Genomic DNA, 19,203 nt, shown 5'->3' on the forward strand with positions numbered 1-19,203 from the left:
TCAGCATAATGTTTCTCAGCCATCACCACTGAACATACCATGATGCCTAAATAATATCACTATCAAATTTTATATACAACATACAGTGAAACTTAAAAAAACATTATCCTATATCTTGTGAACCTTTTGTACTTTGTTCATTTTATAGGACATCAGACAGGAAATTACATTTAGATAAAGTAAAAGTTACTTTGACCAAGAAAAAAGGGCAACTCAACTGTCCAGAATCTCTGGTGGCTTTCCCCTTAGTCACAGCGACATCTAGTGAGCAGAAATTGCTACTGACAATAATGGAACAATTGCACCATGTGACCTGCATGTATTTTGCAACACTCCCAGTTTCTCAAGAAAAAGACATACAGTTGGTCATTGTAACTTCACAACGTATTGCTCTGAAGAAAGAAAGTCTTTAAACACAAAGAGGAGAAAGAATATCTGCTCTTACAGGTGGTGTTAAAGCTGGCCCAAATGTGTCATACTGTTCACTAAATGAATTAACTCTAAATTTACAGCTAATCAAATTAGAAGAGATTTCACATCTGTCCCCTCATATTATTATGCAGTGAGAGGAAAGTCTGAGGCAACGTACCAGAGGTTGTTTCCTCTCCCTTAAAGTTTTTGAGCAACACTGTTCTTTGATGCATCCTGCTGTGGTCAGAGGCGTTTGTGGTTATTTTAGAGGCATGCAACACTCTGAGGCATGAGGAAGCAAAGCAGCATATGAAATCATCACCTTTGGGCTCAGGGCATTGATAAAACATACCACATATGTGGACTTTTCCCGCCTGCTTGCTGCCATCAAACAAACTTAAAATGCCATCGATCAGTCTTTCCTTCTATATCCTAGGTAAGGCTCTTTTTAGGGCTCTTTTTCATGTATTAATGAAATGCACCTGATTACACTGGATTATTCACTAATTTTATAATTTACAAAGTGGTATGTTTTGTTGTCTATCTAAAAGTTTTTCTGAGAACGCTGCACCTCTAATGTTCTGTCTTTGTTTGGCTTCAGGTAATTTGTTGTAAATGGTAAAAGTGCAATACAATTTTCACATGAATGCTTGATATAATGCAATATTATTGTTAATGTATAAAAGCCCAAAGTCAGAATGTATGAGTAAAATATCATCAGGTAAGCACGGCCACACCTTAATACACGGTACAGTACTCACATAGCTGGTTCCCTTAAAATTAACGGAGCTACTGTGAGTCGTGTAGTCTGATGAGCAGATTAGATCAGCAAATAAACTACTATTATATATTATTATATTACTATTAATTCAAGTTCTTTTGTTATCAATTCTATTGTGTTTATGTGCAGAGACACAACAAAATGACAACCAACTAACAAAAAACAAACAGTCCGTTTGCAACAGACCTGTTTTCTGTTTTAGAATCTAAACTTGATGCCAATGTGTTATGCTTAAATGTTGGTTAGTTATGTGTTCACCTATTGGATAGTTTTGAAGAGGCTGTATCCTTTCCTGCAGGTTTGGTTGTGGCTTCTGTCACAGCACAAAACAACACAACTCCCCAAAATTCAACTGGGTTTGATAGTTACGGAAATTATTCCACCACTGTAAAACCCCTCAACACCACGGACAATGTCACCAGAACCACCAACAACATTACCGACACCTCCACCACTACCTTGAACATCACCGGGGACAACAGCACCATCCCACCTTCAACAACAAAGCAGAAAAGTAAGAGCTATTATCTGATCTATTTATTATCTGATGCATGTACCCATAAGTGGTTCAAGATTCCCCACAAGCAATTCTTTTGACCCTTCTAGCCAGTCCATTCATCATCATGTCTTCTTTGTTTTGTGATTCTTCCTGTCTGTATCATTGTTTGCTGGTGGAGTTACATGCTTCTCTTATTCAGGAAGGGAAGGTTCTACCAAAGAACCCGAAAGTACAGTTACTTCGATCACCACACCCAAACCCATTGATCCTTCTAAAAGCCCAACATCGGCCGCCAAAACCACAAACAAAAGTGAGTAGAGGCTTCTGATGGATTGACCATGTTCTACAATTTGATGTTCCTGGTTAAGTCTGAGGATTTGAGAGCTTTACATTACCAAACATTGTGATGCTGTGGATGCACTTTTATGTACAATTCCAGTACAACGTAAAGTTATATGCCAGGTATATGCAGCTGCATAGCCTGGAATAATTATAAATAAAATAAATAAAATTATACTTATCTTGAATACAAACCACATTTTGCTTTGAGCGCTGTGATAAAAACTAGATAATAACATTAGATGACACAGTTAAACAGAGAACAAAGACAATGAATACCAAACTTACTTCCTTAGGTGGACAGAAACATGACTTCAATGGAATGGCAGCGTTGCTTGGTTTCTTCTGAAACCCGTTAGCTGTATCAGCTTTGTTAGGTGATGATGCACTGTTGTGTTTTTGAGCTTGTTTTCGCTGCGCCTCAATTCGCCAAAGAAATATCTAAATGCAGCTTTAAACCAGTTGAATTATTACCTCCGCCAAGGAGGTTTTCATTTTGGTTTGTCCGTTTGTTTGTTTGTTTGTCTGTCTATCAGAAGGAAAACAGAAAAACTACTGGCCCGATGTTCATTAAACTTGGTAAAAGGGTCATGGCATAACATGGGTAAAGAAAGAACCCATTGCATTTAGTAGTGGGTCCAAATTGCATGGAGAATACACAAATTATATTTCACTTCCGTTAACATTGCAAGATAGGAGTTTTGTGCCTCATTCATGTGGTGTCAGGATTCTCCATAACATTTATTCCCAGGAAAATTCATACTGCATTACCCTTATGAGACAGAACATGTCTTGGCAAAAGTCTGCGCCCTTCTAGTTTCTAGACGTAACCCTTCTGACTGTATTAGGCAAAGAATGTTGCATTTGACTATCATTAGCAGTTTTTTAATGACAACCCATTCCTATTAAAGGCATTGATTGATGCCAATTTTTCTCTTTTGAAATATTAGGCACCACTGAGAAGCCAAACAACGCAAGCACAGGCGACATCACTGGTAAGTTACAAATGATATCAAACAACATATGTTTGAGACTGTAACTGAACTATCGGTCATGGTTACACCAATGCATGTAGATAAACCATGTGAATGCGGCCTAGGCTATCCAAATCTACTTCCCTCCCACAATTAGCCTAACCAAACCTCCATCTCACCCGCCGCCTATGCATGAATTGTATTAACGTTAATGTTACCCTCCTTCAGGCATTGTCATCCTGGTTGTGATAATCGTCATAGCTTTTGTATGTGGAGCTGCCTGCTACTTTGCACGGAAGAGAGCAAGGGTAAGTATTTTGGAAAATACATTTATACGCTTTCCTTCCAAGAGTAAAATAAGAAGATACCACAATCTTGTTTGTTTTCTAAATATGAAGCTACCGCCATCCGCCGCTTAGCACAGCTTAGCATAAAGATTGGAAACAAGCGGGAGTAGCTAGCTTTAAAGTGCTCATGTTATGCTTGTAGGCTTTTTCCCTTTCCTTTATTATGTTATATATATCTTTTTTGTGCAAGTTTTAGGTTTACAAAGTAAAAAGCCCAAAGTCCACCCTAAAGGGACTTACCATCTTCCAGAGCTCCAAACAGCTCTATTGTAGTCCAGCCTTTACTTCTGTGACAAACATGCGCCACTTTGTAACACACGTTCTAATGCTCACCAAGCTGCTGGCGTGGCACATCCTCATACTCTGCAACTGACTAGCTAGCAGTACCAACTGAGCATGTGCAACTCCCAACAAAGATTATACACATGGCTAAAACAGAGAGCTAAACACAGAGTGAAAAGGGGAACTGCAGTAATGTGCAGTAACGAGATAAGTACAAATATATGGAGTTTTCTGAAAATTACCATAAACATAGACATAAACCTATTCTGGTACAACCTCTGATTACAATTATGAACCTGAAAAGGACCATAATATGAGCACTTTAAGCTTACCATTGAACACATCATATTTTGTTTGATTAATCCACACAAACACTAAAATACAAATTGTATTTGCACAGATACACAACAGTGTAAAACCGTGGTATTGTTGGTACAACAAACAAGAGGTGTTGGTAGTTAAAACAAGAATTGACCTTTACACAGAGCCGGTCTTCATGCTAAGCTAAGTTAAGCTTATTGGCTGGCGGTAGCTTCATATTTAGCATACAGATGTGAAAGTGCTTATCAATTGTCTCATTTCCCAAAATGTCAAACAACGCCTTCAATGTGTGTTCTGAATCTCCTTTCCTTACAGCGCTACTCTGTCGACTTCACCTCCAGACCGGATGAAGCCAACATCCCTCTCAGCACTGTGGAGCCTGAGGTGCCTGTTGATACTGTATCTCAGAATGGTCAGTCCAACATTGTATATCAACTACAATGTTACACAAGCATGTCACATAAAAAACATAAGCATGTCACATAAAAAAAAGAAAAGCCTTACAAATCTACACAGACAGTGCTATTCTGTTGCTGCAGAAATATTTTTAAATCCCGATCCATGTACTCTTTTCAGGACTGCAAACCTTTGAAAGTACAGAAACTACTACAAAAAAGGAGCAAGAACCAGAGGCAAAACCTGAAGTGCAGGAGGAGCAGAAAGGTTAGAACAAACCTGACTGATTTTAGCTGTTTTTAATTTCATTGAAGTATCAATAGAGCTTAGAGAAATAAGCTTGTTTCAGTGTAGCAAATGAAGTTGTAAGTGTATGAATGTTTTGCGGGCTGTTGGTGTGATATTTTCCTTCCTATTTCATCAAGATCAGTTAAACTGAATAAAAGGAAGTACAGTTCAAGAACTCTCTACACACCAAATGAACAGTATATTACTGTGAGTGTGAATGCCTAGAGACCTGCAGGTATATGGAATATTTAAATCTGAATAGAAAATGTGTTTTGATTCAACACAGGAATTGATTTGTCAGCCCAATACAAACATTAAAGGGGAACCATGCAGTTTATTTTAGCTTAATTTACAAGGTAGCGATGGAGTTGTCCACACTATCATTATAGATGAGCTGGCAAAAAAAGAAGCAGAAAACTAGGAAAGCATTGTCTGAGAAAAGGGAAAAGGCAGACTGACCGAGCGAGGATTCAGACACAAGTAAACACAGGAGCTGCCAAATATCTATTCCAAAGCTGTAAGGGAGCTCTATAGAAAAACATGTGAGCAAAAGCATGAAAACAGCAACAAAATGGCTAAAACTGCAAAGCACCTCATTTAATAAAATAATGTTAGATTATTTTTTATATGTCAAGCAACTTTGTCAAAACAAAAGTTGTTTATGAATTGATTGTGAGCACACTTGGCGTGAATTCTACAAGGAAATCTGAAATTATTTACAGCCACCTGACTCACACAGGGCTTGTGCAAATGAATTCACATCAGTTAATTTCCACAGGAAATTTTGAAATGTCCGTGACAGAAAGTGTATACTCAACTGCTGCGGCAAATGGTTTCCTTATTACATTGAGAGGGGAGAAAATGTCACCTGCAGTATTCATGGTTACCACTTGGTGGAAATGCAAGCTAAATTAACAAATTACCAGTCTGTCATAACTGCAGCTGACACCTCCTATTACAGGGGTTGTTGAGCATGATGTCATTTTGCCATACAAAATTCTGTGTAATTCAAATTCTGATGAAAATCTAACCAAGGCCTTCATTTGCTGTATGTAAGAAAATGTTGAAATTATTTAAAATCCAGATTTTAGGATTACTCCTTCTATGATCTATATATTTTCTGGGCAAATTGTAAATTACAAAATCTCTGTGACGAGAATTCCCCCCAAAGCTTATTTTCTGCAGCACTAAATAGAAATGTGTAGGTGTGAGATAAGATAATAAAACCACCATAGTATGTTTAACACATCATCTCACTACTTTGACTTCATGAAAACACTCACACTGTGTCCCCTCGTCCTCATGAGCCCTTTGGTAAAAATAATTCCATACAGTACATACATTTAAGGAAGTGTATTGAGTAGCTTTTTTCAGTCATTTTGACAGATGACAGTAATGAGAAGCATGTTTAAACCACAGAATGAGATTAGAATAAAAGGTGTTACTGAGGATTTGAAGTTGAACTGAATACTAAGTTTTTAGATTCATTATCACTACCTAGAAACTTTATAAGGTGACATTTGCTAGCAGCCCATAGTAGCTACAACATGGCTGTTCTTTGCAGTTTATACCAAAGGTGACAAAACAGGCAAAACATATTAATGGTTGGTCATCCTATTTCATGATTGAGTGCTCTTTCACAGTTTAGAAATTGTTCATTCCTGTGTCACTTTCTGTTGGGTATGTGGGTTTAGTGCAAATATGTCTTTCTCTTTATATTTCTTTATCTAACCATTGAAAAGTAGAGTCCGTTTTCAAGCTTTTGTGCCCAGTAAGGTGGCTTGAAAACAGTTACAAAATAAACACAGCCAAAATGAACAGGCAATGAAAACACACACACAGAAGAACATACAGGATATCCATTAAGATGTACACACAGGTGTTAGTTTTCTGATGGGTATTTTCATTAGTTTTGCAGGTACTCAGTCAAACAATTGATGATGGCGCTTGATACGAAGTCAGGGGATTACCAAAGTTATAAGGATACATCCTCTGGGAAGCATGGAGGTCTCTACCAAAGGATGGACTCAAGGCATCCATGTGATAGATGCTGAGATATTTTAAAGAGAGTTCCGTGGTTTAACTGACTGTTTTGAAAAACTCTGGATATGCACTGTACCCAGCTGTTGTTCCCCAAGTGTTAAAAAATTAGCTTTAGAGGCGCTGGAAAAGCAATTTCATGTCGCACACACAGTCGTATCACAGCACGTATCACACAGACATGAGAGTGGTGTCAAACTATTTCTTTTATAATTGTATTTTTACAAATGGCCTTTTACATAACAAGTACCAACTTTACATATCAAGTGTGAGTACACTAAATGAGAATGCTAAGCTAACAGTCAGGTCAAGAGTCCACCTGGGATAAAAGCATCTGGTCACTAGCCATTAACCAGACAGACATCGTGATTTCCTGAAGATTGGAATGACACCCAATGGAGCCTTCCTTCTTACTGATGGCAGAATTATGTCTAGAACAACGGTCACCTTCCTCTCCCCTTCATCTCTGCTTTCCCTCCACCTAACCCCCCTGTCAGAAAATGATGGGGCTGCCCTACTTTCCCACAGCCTTCAACAGCTGCATGGCTGTGGCTCATTAGGAACTGGCCAGTAATCAGCCGCCTCATTACCAACATGGTGGCCCCCTGAAATGCCTTCGCCCGAGAGAAATCTCCCACCTGACTGTCAGAGAGGGCAACACCACTTCAGGCTATGTGGGTGGAAGAAGGCAGCGAACCAAATATCAAATGTACAATGTCATTAAGGTTTAAATGATGTCTCAACAACATTTCACAATTAACGTATTGCAACAGTCTTACAGCATGGTCTACATGTTAGGGTTTTGTAGTTTATTCCATTATGACTCAAGTTCTGTGTTGTTTTTCTTTATCCACATTGTGTTTTCACTTATACAGTATGTGTCACACTATTAGTGGATTCCCTAGGAAGAAAAACAGTATTAATGTTCTTGAAAATAACTGAAAAAGCACTGTGGTTTGCTTTTGTTGTCCTTCACAGCTGAGGCTGATAAATCTGTTGTTGATGCCAGCGCTGAGTCTGCAGCTCCGGCGCCAGCCCCAAACAGCAAAGAGGACGTTGTTGAGCAAAGTCCCCCAGCACCTGTGGAGCCGAGTGTGGAGGAGAAAACTGATGACGAAGGTGTCGTCTCCAACAAGACCTCAGTGGAATCACTGAAGGAGATAAATGAGAACAACAGCAACAATGCTGACTTCAGTCAGAAGAGAGGTTGGTATTTTAAGTTTAGCCCCAACAAATGGTTATTCCTCTTGCTATCTGAAATGTTATTACAGACCCTGCATACACTCATCTACTGATTACACCAAATAATTTCATCCTTTGAGGATTGAAAGAAGACAGAAGTACCCTGTGTTAATACTGTAACGTTGTTCACTACTGTATAATTTAGTGCAGACCTGCAAGGTGGTTATGTTGGCAGAATAGTAACAGAGGGACAGCTGCTTTTCTATGTTCATATCTCAATTCCATCTTACTGCAACAGCATTCATCCGTCATTTATTTCAACACATTTTCTACTAATCAGGAGACAAAAAGAAGAACTTACAACTATGCAGTAATTCACACTGATGCATACCTTATTCGGTTTGTTTTTGTTGTAAATTTACTTTCCTTTGCAACAGTTAAAGATCAGTTCAAGTTTTTCTTAATGTATTGCTGACATGTACATATCGGAGTTGTTGGTCGCTGTTTCCTCTCCATTATGGCAGTAAAATGATCTCCTCCCAGTAAGGATCATAGACCGTAAGGATTCCTTGACTCTTCTGTCTGGTTTACAGTATAGGAAACTTATCTGGTCACATTGCTGCAGTTTGTTGTTGAGTTTAACATTATAAGTCACATCTCTAAACCAGACACTGTTCACCCTTTGTTTCAAAAAAAAAAAAATAGAGTTGAAGAGGAGCAACATCTTCTGGGACATTCCTCTCGATTGTCCGGTGTGATATCGCCTCTCTGCCCCTGCGCTGTTCTTCAGGAACTCGGTAAGACCACAGTGGGCAGACACTCTGTCTCAGAACCCCCCAACCCTAACTCCCCCACCCTGAACTGCAGACCTCATGTGTAACCACTGAAAGTTTCCAGCTTCCTTTCCTAAATTAAGATATTAAAAATAGAAAAACCATAACCATTAAAACTAAAATTATAAAGTGTGCTTGTCCCCAAAATTGTAAATCACATTTACAGTCTGACATCCAGTAGTGTATAAATACACACTGGAAGCTGCTTCCATAAACTCTCTCCGCTGGTTGAAGAAGTCAGTATCACAACATACAGTACATAAATCACATTTTTACTACTTTTGATTGTTTTTTTCTAATTGATTTTTTAAAATGTATTTTTCTGCAGTAAGTAACTACAGGTCTGACAGCAATAACAGGGTCCACTTATTAGCTTTTTTTCCTAACCATTAAGTACTTTTTCCCAGTCTCCATCTTCATTATGATATGAACAAAGATCCACTCTTAGGCGATGACACATGATAACTTTATTTGTGTAGCACTTTCCAAACCAATGTTTTGAAGTGATAATGATAATGGTACAGTAATTGAGCAAGTCAATGATGGTGAAGCTCATTAGTGGGCCTTGAGTTCAAACCTTTATTTACACAACTATTTCCAGGGTCGAAAGTGGATCTTCATGCTTATCTATAGGTCTATATGCAAGATAATCATAAAAAAGCAGACTCCAATCCTTTACATTATTGATGCATAACACATCCTTTCTACCAAAATCACTCTTTAAACAACACTTCACAATTCCTTTTTTGTCTCTGGTTCCTCCTGCTCTATCATCCCCTGATGGTTGGGATTCCTCTCACACGAGTACTAACAAGGGCCCTCTCAGTCTAATCATCATGTGCTTCAGGATGTAAGGCCCACACCTGCACCTGCACCCCCTCTTACTATCTGCTCAGAAACACTCAGGGCCGAAGCCTGAGGCCCGAGGAATTCACACCGCTCTTAACAGCTGATGATAAGCTCGCATCTGAAAGGCCAACCGCTCAGATGCTCCACGTTAGCAGTCACGGATCATCTCCGCTCTCACAAAAACACCAGCTTCAGAAATCCCAAGCATCTCTACCTCCTCTTTCAGTGCTAGTTCTTTATCTCTAAATACCTTTTCTCACAGGGAGTGGGTCTTCGGGAAAACTAAAAAGATCACTACGACATCTATGTTAAGACCTCAGACACGAGACTGGTGAACTCAAATGCATGATTCACAAACAATAGTAGGTAGAACAAAAGTAGTTTACTGAGTAAAGTTCAGACAAAACAAAACAAAACTCACAATGAGGACCAAAGTTCCAACAGGTAAAACCAATCAGGAGTGGGGTAGACATTCACACAACGGGAGGAAGTCAGGGTCTGACACAAGAGGGAAGAGGTGAATACAAAATAAAACAGGAAGTGCACATCCGAATTAGACATTAGTGGCTAAACTTAACATACTTAACATAACAACTTAACATACATGACAATCTAATAAGATGTGCATTTATATTGTTGTTTTATCAGGGTTATGATCAGCTGACAAACATGAAATACGTGTTCAAAAGCACCCTTCATCTTGTGATAGCAGGAAAAAAACAGGTGTTACCAATACCATTAATGATTGCTCTGTTCTATGAAAGGGTCTCACTATGACAGTGGATCAGTGAGCCAGGATGCACAGTACAAGGACCCTGAAACTGAAGCTGCTAAATTGAATTTAGCTATTATTAATTTGATTATTCACAACTGTGCCTTGAGTACTATGTTAATGTCAAAATGCCCTTCGTGAAACAGGCCCTACTATCCATATTACTTACTTTAAGTTCTACATACTGTACAAGACTGTATATTAAACCAAAACCTAAAAAAAAAGATATTTAACCCATACCAAAGGGCTTTTGTTGTCTAAACCTCACCACACACAAAAGGAAGTGACCCCATTTTGTTCTTTCTCCATTTTAGTAAAGTTAACTATGACAGACAATGATATGAACTTAAAACAATGATCGCAAAACATGAGGTTATGGAAAGAAATAACCTTTGTCTTTGTGATTTGTGGTCTCTAATAATACCTGTTCCTGACAGCATAGCACAGCAACTTTATCTTTAAACCCTCATCTGAGTAACTTCTCTTCCGTGGAATTATATAATTAGTTTTACTGGAAGTTCATTGGAATCTTCATTGGCTTTAAGATTCAAGATTTATTTTTCTGTTGTCTGGAGGTGATAATTAAACTAAAAATGTAAAATGAAATGCCCTGAGACTGTGAGAAATGTAGTGGTTCTCACCATAAGTCTGCCTGTATAAGGGAACACTTGTTGAAAAACAGTAAATAACAACAATTTGAAAAAATTAAAAAGAAGAAAGTGAACTCCTCACTCATTCCCACCTGGTCTGGGAAGTGATGAGCAAGCTGGAAACTGAAGTTGAAAGGCCGCTCACTATTCTGTAGTTGTGGACTATGGATATGAGCTGACAGCTCGTAAACTAAACCAGCATAATTAGACCTGGGAATTCACTGTGTTATTATCCAGTCAGAGCTCAGCTTTCATGTTTGATGGCCAATGTTGGAGGAAACTGTCTGTACCGCCTGGGATGACAATTTCACAGCAAGGAGGAGGCAAGTTAAAAAAAGAGAGTGGCAAAGTGAGATTTAACTATGTGAAACTAACAAGGGTGGTAGTTAGCTTGAAGCCGCTTGTTTTATTTGCACAGGCACAGGCTGGTGGTGCTGGTTCAGAGACAGATCATAGAGTTGAAGAGGGTCAAGGATCTGACACTGAAGATCTTATTTGATATTACTCATGTTGTGTGTGGCTATAGGCTCATAATGCTGCCTAATACTGGATGTTCTTTAAATGCTCAGGGTAAACAAAGACTTAAAAAAAATACTTTTCCAGCTTCCCAATAATAGCAAAAGTCATAATTTCTTTGGGCGACATTGCAGGTATAAACACAGATTCATGATGTGCAGGATGACAATGGTGCATGCGGTGAATGAAGAATCTTTATCTGGGTAATAACAGTGAAGGGAAGCTTCCTGCTTCTGAGGTTTGATGTGGTTCAGACTGGCAGGTCGGCCATTACACCTGGGCTGCTTTACAGGAAGGAGGGGACTGTTGGAAAATGTAGACTGAAGAAAACAGCTGGTGGAGGCTGTTTCTGCCCCTTCCGCTCTTGACTTCCTACCACAAAACATCAAGTTTGGGTCAAGAAATTGAAAACTGTGTCGGGAAGTTGTGAAGATAGCTATTAGACTTGCATCATTGAAGGGCTGTTTTAATGCTGCGTATGCAGTTTGGAAGCTGAAGACTGTGTGTCTCATGACTTTTTTCATGTAAAGATTTTGTTCTTAAACGTAAAGGAATAACATTTTGTAGTATTTAAATATAGTTCTTGTTTCAGCATTTTAAGTTTCTGGTGCATTGGATTACAAAACCTTTTCAAAAGTACCATGCTTAGTGTAAACAATGTTTGATTTTCTTACACTATAAAGTACACCCAACATGGATGACTTGTAGACATGTAGTACTTGCAGTTTGCAGTGAGGGGCTCTTTGACAGCACTTCATGTTAAATTCTTTAAGTGTTAATGTCATAATGTCAGGGCAGGACTAAAAGGAATGGCAATAGAACAGTGGACTATTTATAAGCAATGCATTAATGTGTAAATATAAAGTAAATAAGACCTAATATGCCATGTCCAAAACAAATGTTCAATCATTTGATAACCACTTGTTTCTTAAAAAAAGCATCGCCACACAGACATTTGGTTCTTTCAAGTCAGTGTTTTGGGATAAACAATGATACTCAGACACACCCTCATCCTGGAAAACACACAGCAGCAGCCATTCATAAAGTAATATGCATTTGTTTTGGTTGATCATTGTCAACCTACAAAGCTTTGTAAAATGATATACCAATATACTCTAAAATAAACTGTATGTCAAAAAGATATTCTAGTTCTAGAAGTCATATTTACAGGAAAAAATTAAGATAACTAGAAATTAGTATATTTTTGTATTTATTTTATTTTACAAACAAATTTATAAACACACCTAAAGCCAGTTTATAGTTAGCTTCTTAGCATTTTTTAGCATTTATTCTTTATTTAATAGTGAGAGAGACCGACAGGAAATGCAGGGCAGATAGAGGGAAAGACATGCAAGGGCTTTTGTAAAAACTAAAATAAAAACAGACAATGACGAATGAGGTCAACGTGTCTTTAGAGGGAAAAGAATGCAGAACGTTTCAGCATGATATCATTAAACATGAAGACCACTCTGATACCTTCCTTTGTGTCTGCATGCACACTGTGTGTTGGCCTCACAGTTTAGCAGTTTAGAGTGTGTGTCCTTAGCCTGTTTTGCTTTCTTAGGGGTTGAAGTCTTTTCTAAAGGTCATAGGTCAGAAAATCCTAATTAAAGGGTACACAGTGACTGCGGGAGAATAATGTGGCCTTGATGTCAAAGTCAACCGGCTCACATTCTTTGCCTGTCATTGAGCAAGTCTCTGCAGAATTGGATGTGTGGCGGCTGCTGTGATGTGTCGTGCAAACCAGGATGCATTTCAACAAAGGCCACTGCACATGAGAGGACCTTAAAAAAATAATAATAATAACTTCATGACATGAAAAATTGCTTACTGGTTGCCCTAAATGTCACCTTAAAGTAAAGTTTTCCTTCCCCATGATTCTCCTAATTTCTTAGTATTTTATGTTCACGCATGCATGCAAAAGCAAGTGGTAGCTTAAAATGTTGCATCTACTTTCCCTGACATACATCATTTTATTTTAAGAGATGTCAAATTATGCTAGGCCTTGACCTTCCCTGTTCACACGATGGGCATTTTACAACTAGAGTCACATTTTCTAGATTCTTCCTTTTAACTTGAGTCCATACTTTGGCAGGTGGCCCGCAAAACATTTATAGAGCTTAAGTTGGTAGTGTATGTTTCATTCTTTATACCATGCAGCAAGCATCTTTAAAGATGCCCCCAGGTTACATAAAGAAAACAATTAGTAGAGAACACAGAAACAGAGTCAGCACTCCAATCACACAATGTCAAGGCACAGTGGGAATGTTTGTTATAACAGATACGGAATATGTGCTATTTAAAGTGAATGCACGTAACTTCTAAATGTTTCTGAAACTGCGTAGTGTTCCATCTGATGATCACTAATGACCTGTAACAGCAAATGAGACTAACAGTGAAAAATACACAATTTTTACATAGTTTTTATTAACGCCTGTGCCTCTGCCTCTGCTTTTACCTCTGCCTCTGCCTCTAGGTAGATGGCGCTACAGAGCACAAAAGGGTCACACATTTCACCAGAAAACCAGGAAAATCTGTGCTAGTGAAAATGCAGGTAAAATGTAGCAGGAGATGTCTTTATATAGACCTATTTGTATTTTAATTTTTATCTTAGAAGTTATGTTTTGTAGGTATGGCTGATACTGGGGTCATCACAGCAAAGAAGGAACTTAAATGTAGAACAACTAAAAGCTAAAAGGGAAAATGAAAAAGGACTGGCAAAATCCGAGTTACACACGGTCAGGCTTTTCAACAGATGGAGACAAATTGTGTTGTGTTGGCCTACTATTTTCTTTTTTATTATCCCCCTGTACATGTGTAAAGCATTCTTGGGTTTCTTGAAATCCGCTACATTAATCTAAGTTATTACGTTGGCTCCTACAACAATCGCTTATTGCTTTGGCTCAAAACAGCTGTCTTGGTGATGTCGAAGTAATGACAAGTTTCTTACTAAAGTTTGGAAATGTGTCATGATTATAGGTGCACAGGCTTTTTAAGCCTTTTTAATGTTGCTGATTCCCTATTGACAAGATTAGATCAATTCTAACATTAAGTTGCAGAGAATTAAGACTCATCTCTTATCTCCTGTTCTGACGTGAGGGTACAGGTTTGTAATCTCCAAATTAAATCAGTTACTCATGAGTTTGTTTGTAAAATAAATTAGGTTGTAAGCTTGGATATGCCTTAACAATCCTGAGTGAGCCAATAGATGTGTCATGATTCAAATTTCAGAGATCATAAAGCACCGAAACCACTGTAAACTGGTGGGTAGGACAGTGGGTTGTGTCTGCCAACATGCTCAAATGGAAAATGTTAAGGAAAATGAGGTCACCAAAGTGACTAAAGTCCGCAGGACTTTTTAATGTATAGGAGTTTTAATATCTGTACTAAATGTGGTGGCAATATTTGTCAAGACATCTTAGTCTGAAAGTTGTGGACTGTTGTACGACTGATTGACCGACAAACGTTTCCATCCTTATAGCCAGGCCGCTAGTTTGCTCTAAAGAGATGAACACAGCATGAAGATGCAAGCACTTTCATGTCCATGTGCTCAGATCCCAATGCAGCTGCCTCTCTCAAGGACCTGCTGCGACTCCAAACCCCATGAGGTCTTTGGATGTAGGGACAGTTTCCTTTCCCGCTGTCCTCTCCAGGCTGGTTTAAACATTCCTGGACTGGCTTTGTGCAGTTGGCAGGGCTGCTGTGATCAGGAGGACTGCTGACAGACGGACACTGATTCACCTGCTGGTATCGCCTCTGGCATCAACTCCACATTCCTCAGGCAGTGTCAAACTGTCAGAGTCACACCATGGCTTTATTACATCTCTGTCTCTCATCATTCACACACAGCTTAAAGTAAACTTCCGTGAACGTTCCTGAAAATGTTAAAACTTTAGTTTCCTTTTGTTTGATGTTGAAACCTTCATGTAGACACAGTAAAGATTGTTATGAAATCTGCACTTCAAGTCTGATGAGTATGCTCCACCTCATAATACACTACCAGGCATTTGTGGGTGCAAGGTAAAAGGTTGGCACTGGTTAAGACTTATCCAAAGCTGACATTCTAAATTCAATAGGAAATGTCATCCCATGATCATTTAATGTTGGCACCTCGAAATTGGTTAGTATCCTTGAGAAATATGTGGCTCGAGCAAGCGGCCAATTTGGAAATGCCAAAAACTGCAGATCATCAAGTGGCCACTTGAGACTAGTTCCAAAAGGGAGTAATCCCCATAGACAAACTTGTTTTGGTCTATTTATTCCTTACCTGTTTAAATTATATCTAGGCTTAAAGTTCTGCATAATTAAGTTAGGAGGAATTTCAAATCTACTGATTGCAAAAATGATATTAGAATTGATTTCAGACATGGAATTTATTGATTGTGGTGCAAAGTTTTACCGTTTTAAATGCTGGCGTGGCCAGACCTTAACTCGGACCTTAGTCTAAACGTAAATTTAGGATTTAGTTAATATATGTTTACCCTTTTTCATGGAATTCTGTGAACTAATATACCAATCATTTACAGCTGAGCCATAAATCCTGTTTTGCAGTGAACAAAACACCCCTCTTTCTAGTTCAGGAAACCTAACCTGGGAGTAATCATCAATTCGTCAGGGCTGATGCATTTTAAAGCTCCAGTTGTTCCGACTTCTGTTTTTGGACACCATCAATAAAGACATTCATCCCTGCACAAATACAAGTTTTAGTTCAGTTGAATTGTAATGTAATGTTCAGTGGAGATTTTAATGAAATTAAGATTTGAATATCTAACCTATTTGTTTCACTTCATAAAGGGCTATTAGGATGTTCTTGTTTTCTTTACATTCCAAATTAAGTAAAAGACAGACAAAGGAATTAGCTGAACCTCATGTATGGTTTTCATAAGGTGTCATTTGTTTTACCTTTTTGGGATTTGTGGGTGACCAAAAAGGTTGTGGGTGACCAAAAAGGCTGAACATCCTTGCATGGGATTCAGTCAAGCATTTTTTTCCACACAACTAAATCCCCCATGGAATGCCAGATCTCTCAGCAGCTAGGTTTCAATATAGTGGCTAACGGGTCTCCACAGATCCCTATCTATTCCTGTGGCTCAACTCAGCATAGCTGACTAAGATAAATGTGAAGTCTTACCTGCAACCTGAACCTCATTCATTGCATTACTAGTATAAACCCAAACTTCTTTAGATTGGATGCAGTTTAGATTAACTTGGGGCTTATTTTAGGGGACAAAAAACTACTTTAAAATATACCTACTTAAAAAGTGCAATTGACCAATTGGCCCATAAACTTGTATCAAAAGTATATCAAAGTATCAAAAGTATTTATAATTGAAGACTGTAAAGTGTCAAAAGTAACACTAATAGCTAATTATGTATTTATTTAGACAAATGTTTGTCCTGCTGTCACATAATGCTTAGAGACCACACTGTTTTTTGCAGCCACTTATTGGTTAAGCATAAATCACATCAATACAAGAATCATGTCAGCTATCCTTTCCCTCAAACAGATGTTTCTCCATAGAGGTCAAAGGTCATGGCAAGGGCCATATAAATGTGGCCAAAGCAGAAGTCACAAGTGGAAAAAGCAGGTGATTGCAGGATGCGTACCTGTGGGACAAGATACATTGTTTTCATTGTTCTTTCCTTTTATTCTCTCTTTCAGATTGAAGAAGTAACCACAGTGGAAAGGGACACGTATGTTCATACCGAGTGAGAAATCTAATTGGCTGTTGGCTCCTTGTTGAGAAAAAATGCATTGCAGCACAGCAGCTTTTTCAAAGTAAAACGTCAGCTGGGCTTTTTAAGTGTTTTAGGGATTGAACTGAATTTTTGTGTGTATAAACTAGACTGGTTTTGATTGATAGATGTGTAGACAGACAGACAGACAAACAGACAGATGGATAGATAGATAGATAGATAGATAGATAGATAGATAGATAGATAGATAGATAGATAGATAGATAGATAGATAGAGATATGTCCCCCAATTTAGCATTTCTAAACAGTATATACATATTTTCTATTAAATTTAAACACAGGGACGCATTCTAATGTCTCAGTGTATTGTTTGTAATTCTTTGTATCTGAATTTTTTTTTAAATGGATGACAAAAAAACAAAACCAATCTATGATGTAGTCTTAATCAGATATAAGTGTTTATAAATGTATTTATTAACTAAGGAGAGGTTGATCTCCCACTACAGAGACAGACAATAGAGGTAACATATTAAAATTACAATATAGACAATTCATATGACAAAATGATGCACAGAATGTGAACATATATAAAAAAGATGGATCCAGGAGGATGTCAAGCAGCAACCAGGTGTAACCAAACAGCCAGTGACACACAACCTCCTCTCCATTATGTAACCTGGAAACTGCTTGTAAATACTACACAGGGGGACTTAAAGTCAAGTAGTACCAGTACAACTTTACAATATGATATGGTTTTAAGTTGTTAATGGCAATTGTATTAATGGTTTATAAAAATGTAAATAAAGAAATCCTGTTATAATGCAATGCAAGTGTAAATACAAGCCTTGGCATTGCATTACTGTTAACTCCCCAACCAATACATTCTAAATGTGGACTATTTTCCCTGTTTTATGGTCACGTAACTATTTTTGGTAAGCATTTAGTAAAATATTATTATTATTGTTATTATTAAGAATAAGGCAAAGCAAAATGCTGTATTACTGTTACTGAGTATAATCTTTGACATTGAAGGATTTACAATAACTCTCTAGTATCATTTGGTGTTTCATGTGTTTTGACGTTAGAACAACCCCAGGGGTCAAAGGTTATATGGCGCCATTGACAGGCAACATCAATGCTCCATGCCACAGATCAAAATTAGCGATTTCTCTGAGTTTCAACATTGTTGAAAACATTTGGGATAATGCATGTACACAACTAAACAAAATGGTTATTGTCTTTTTTTAGACATGTTAATGCAGAAATATTTCAAATTAGGGGCGGCCTCTGGCTCACCCAGTAAGAGCTTTTGCACCCTGTTGGCTGAGTCCGACCTGCGGCCCTTTGCTGCGTGTCATCCCTCCATCTCTCTCCCCCTTTCATGTCTATCCACTGTCACTATAGTAAAGGGAAAAACCTCAAAAAATAATCTTAAAAAAATATATATATATATTTCACATTATATCTTTAAAGTTTCTGTTATGCTGAAAAATTGCTATTATGTGAGTGTCATTTGAATGTATTAAAGATTTTAACTGTGTCCCATATGTTTTTGGCATTATTTAATAATAAAAATAAAATTCCCAAAAATTAACCAAGCACACATTAATAATAAAACATATATATGGACATTTATAAATAGTACATACTACCCACTAAAATGTTGGCATAATTTACCAATTTCATGTGCTCCTTGGACCTAAAAAATAAACAAAAGTTTAGGTCAATTTGCATTAGTTAATTTCACCATACTATCCCTGCTGCTCCCCTGCTGACTTTTACCAACTGTTCTTTTAGTTTGCCCCTGACTCATTTCACTGTAAGTGCAAACATGAGCTCCAGGTGCAAACACATTTAGTTCAAAGTGACAGTGTTAAAAGACAGGAATCCCCCAAAACTGTGCTGCACACATTCCTGGGTCAGTAGCTGGCTTTTTAATTTTGGAACCGCTGTTGTCTAGTAGTAGAAGATGTGTAGGAAAGTTGTTATTGGTGCTAATTCAACCACAGGGGATAAACCATATTTG

At 38.0% G+C, this 19,203-nt stretch overlaps 1 protein-coding gene across 2 annotated transcripts; it reads left to right on the top strand.

Annotated features, from left to right (window-relative positions):
- Window positions 1–662: 662 nt before the first annotated feature.
- Window positions 663–17,405, top strand: si:dkey-27h10.2 (cell wall protein RTB1). Of its 2 annotated transcripts, XM_034899924.1 has the most exons (10): window positions 663–847; window positions 1,491–1,706; window positions 1,891–2,001; window positions 2,981–3,025; window positions 3,233–3,312; window positions 4,270–4,366; window positions 4,531–4,617; window positions 7,657–7,884; window positions 8,566–8,657; window positions 17,143–17,405. In XM_034899924.1, the coding sequence occupies exons 1-9, from the start codon at window positions 769–771 to the stop codon at window positions 8,616–8,618; spliced, it is 996 nt and encodes a 331-aa protein (XP_034755815.1). In that variant the 5' UTR covers window positions 663–768; the 3' UTR covers window positions 8,619–8,657; window positions 17,143–17,405. The 2 variants fall into 2 exon arrangements, with proteins under 2 accessions (XP_034755815.1, XP_034755824.1); XM_034899933.1 differs by lacking the exon at window positions 8,566–8,657 and having other exon boundaries at window positions 17,143–17,347.
- Window positions 17,406–19,203: the final 1,798 nt, after the last annotated feature.

The sequence above is a fragment of the Etheostoma cragini genome, chromosome 2, assembly GCF_013103735.1.
Source record: "Etheostoma cragini isolate CJK2018 chromosome 2, CSU_Ecrag_1.0, whole genome shotgun sequence".
Classification (NCBI taxonomy): domain Eukaryota; kingdom Metazoa; phylum Chordata; class Actinopteri; order Perciformes; family Percidae; genus Etheostoma; species Etheostoma cragini.

Excerpts from the sequence above, each read along its gene's own strand:
- si:dkey-27h10.2 (XM_034899924.1), top strand. The coding sequence starts at position 769 with ATGTGGACTTTTCCCGCCTGCTTGCTGCCATCAAACAAACTTAAAATG. Across the intron at positions 3,313-4,269 it reads TTGCACGGAAGAGAGCAAGG|CGCTACTCTGTCGACTTCAC; the intron begins GTAAGTATTTTG and ends CTTTCCTTACAG. Across the intron at positions 4,618-7,656 it reads AGTGCAGGAGGAGCAGAAAG|CTGAGGCTGATAAATCTGTT; the intron begins GTTAGAACAAAC and ends TGTCCTTCACAG.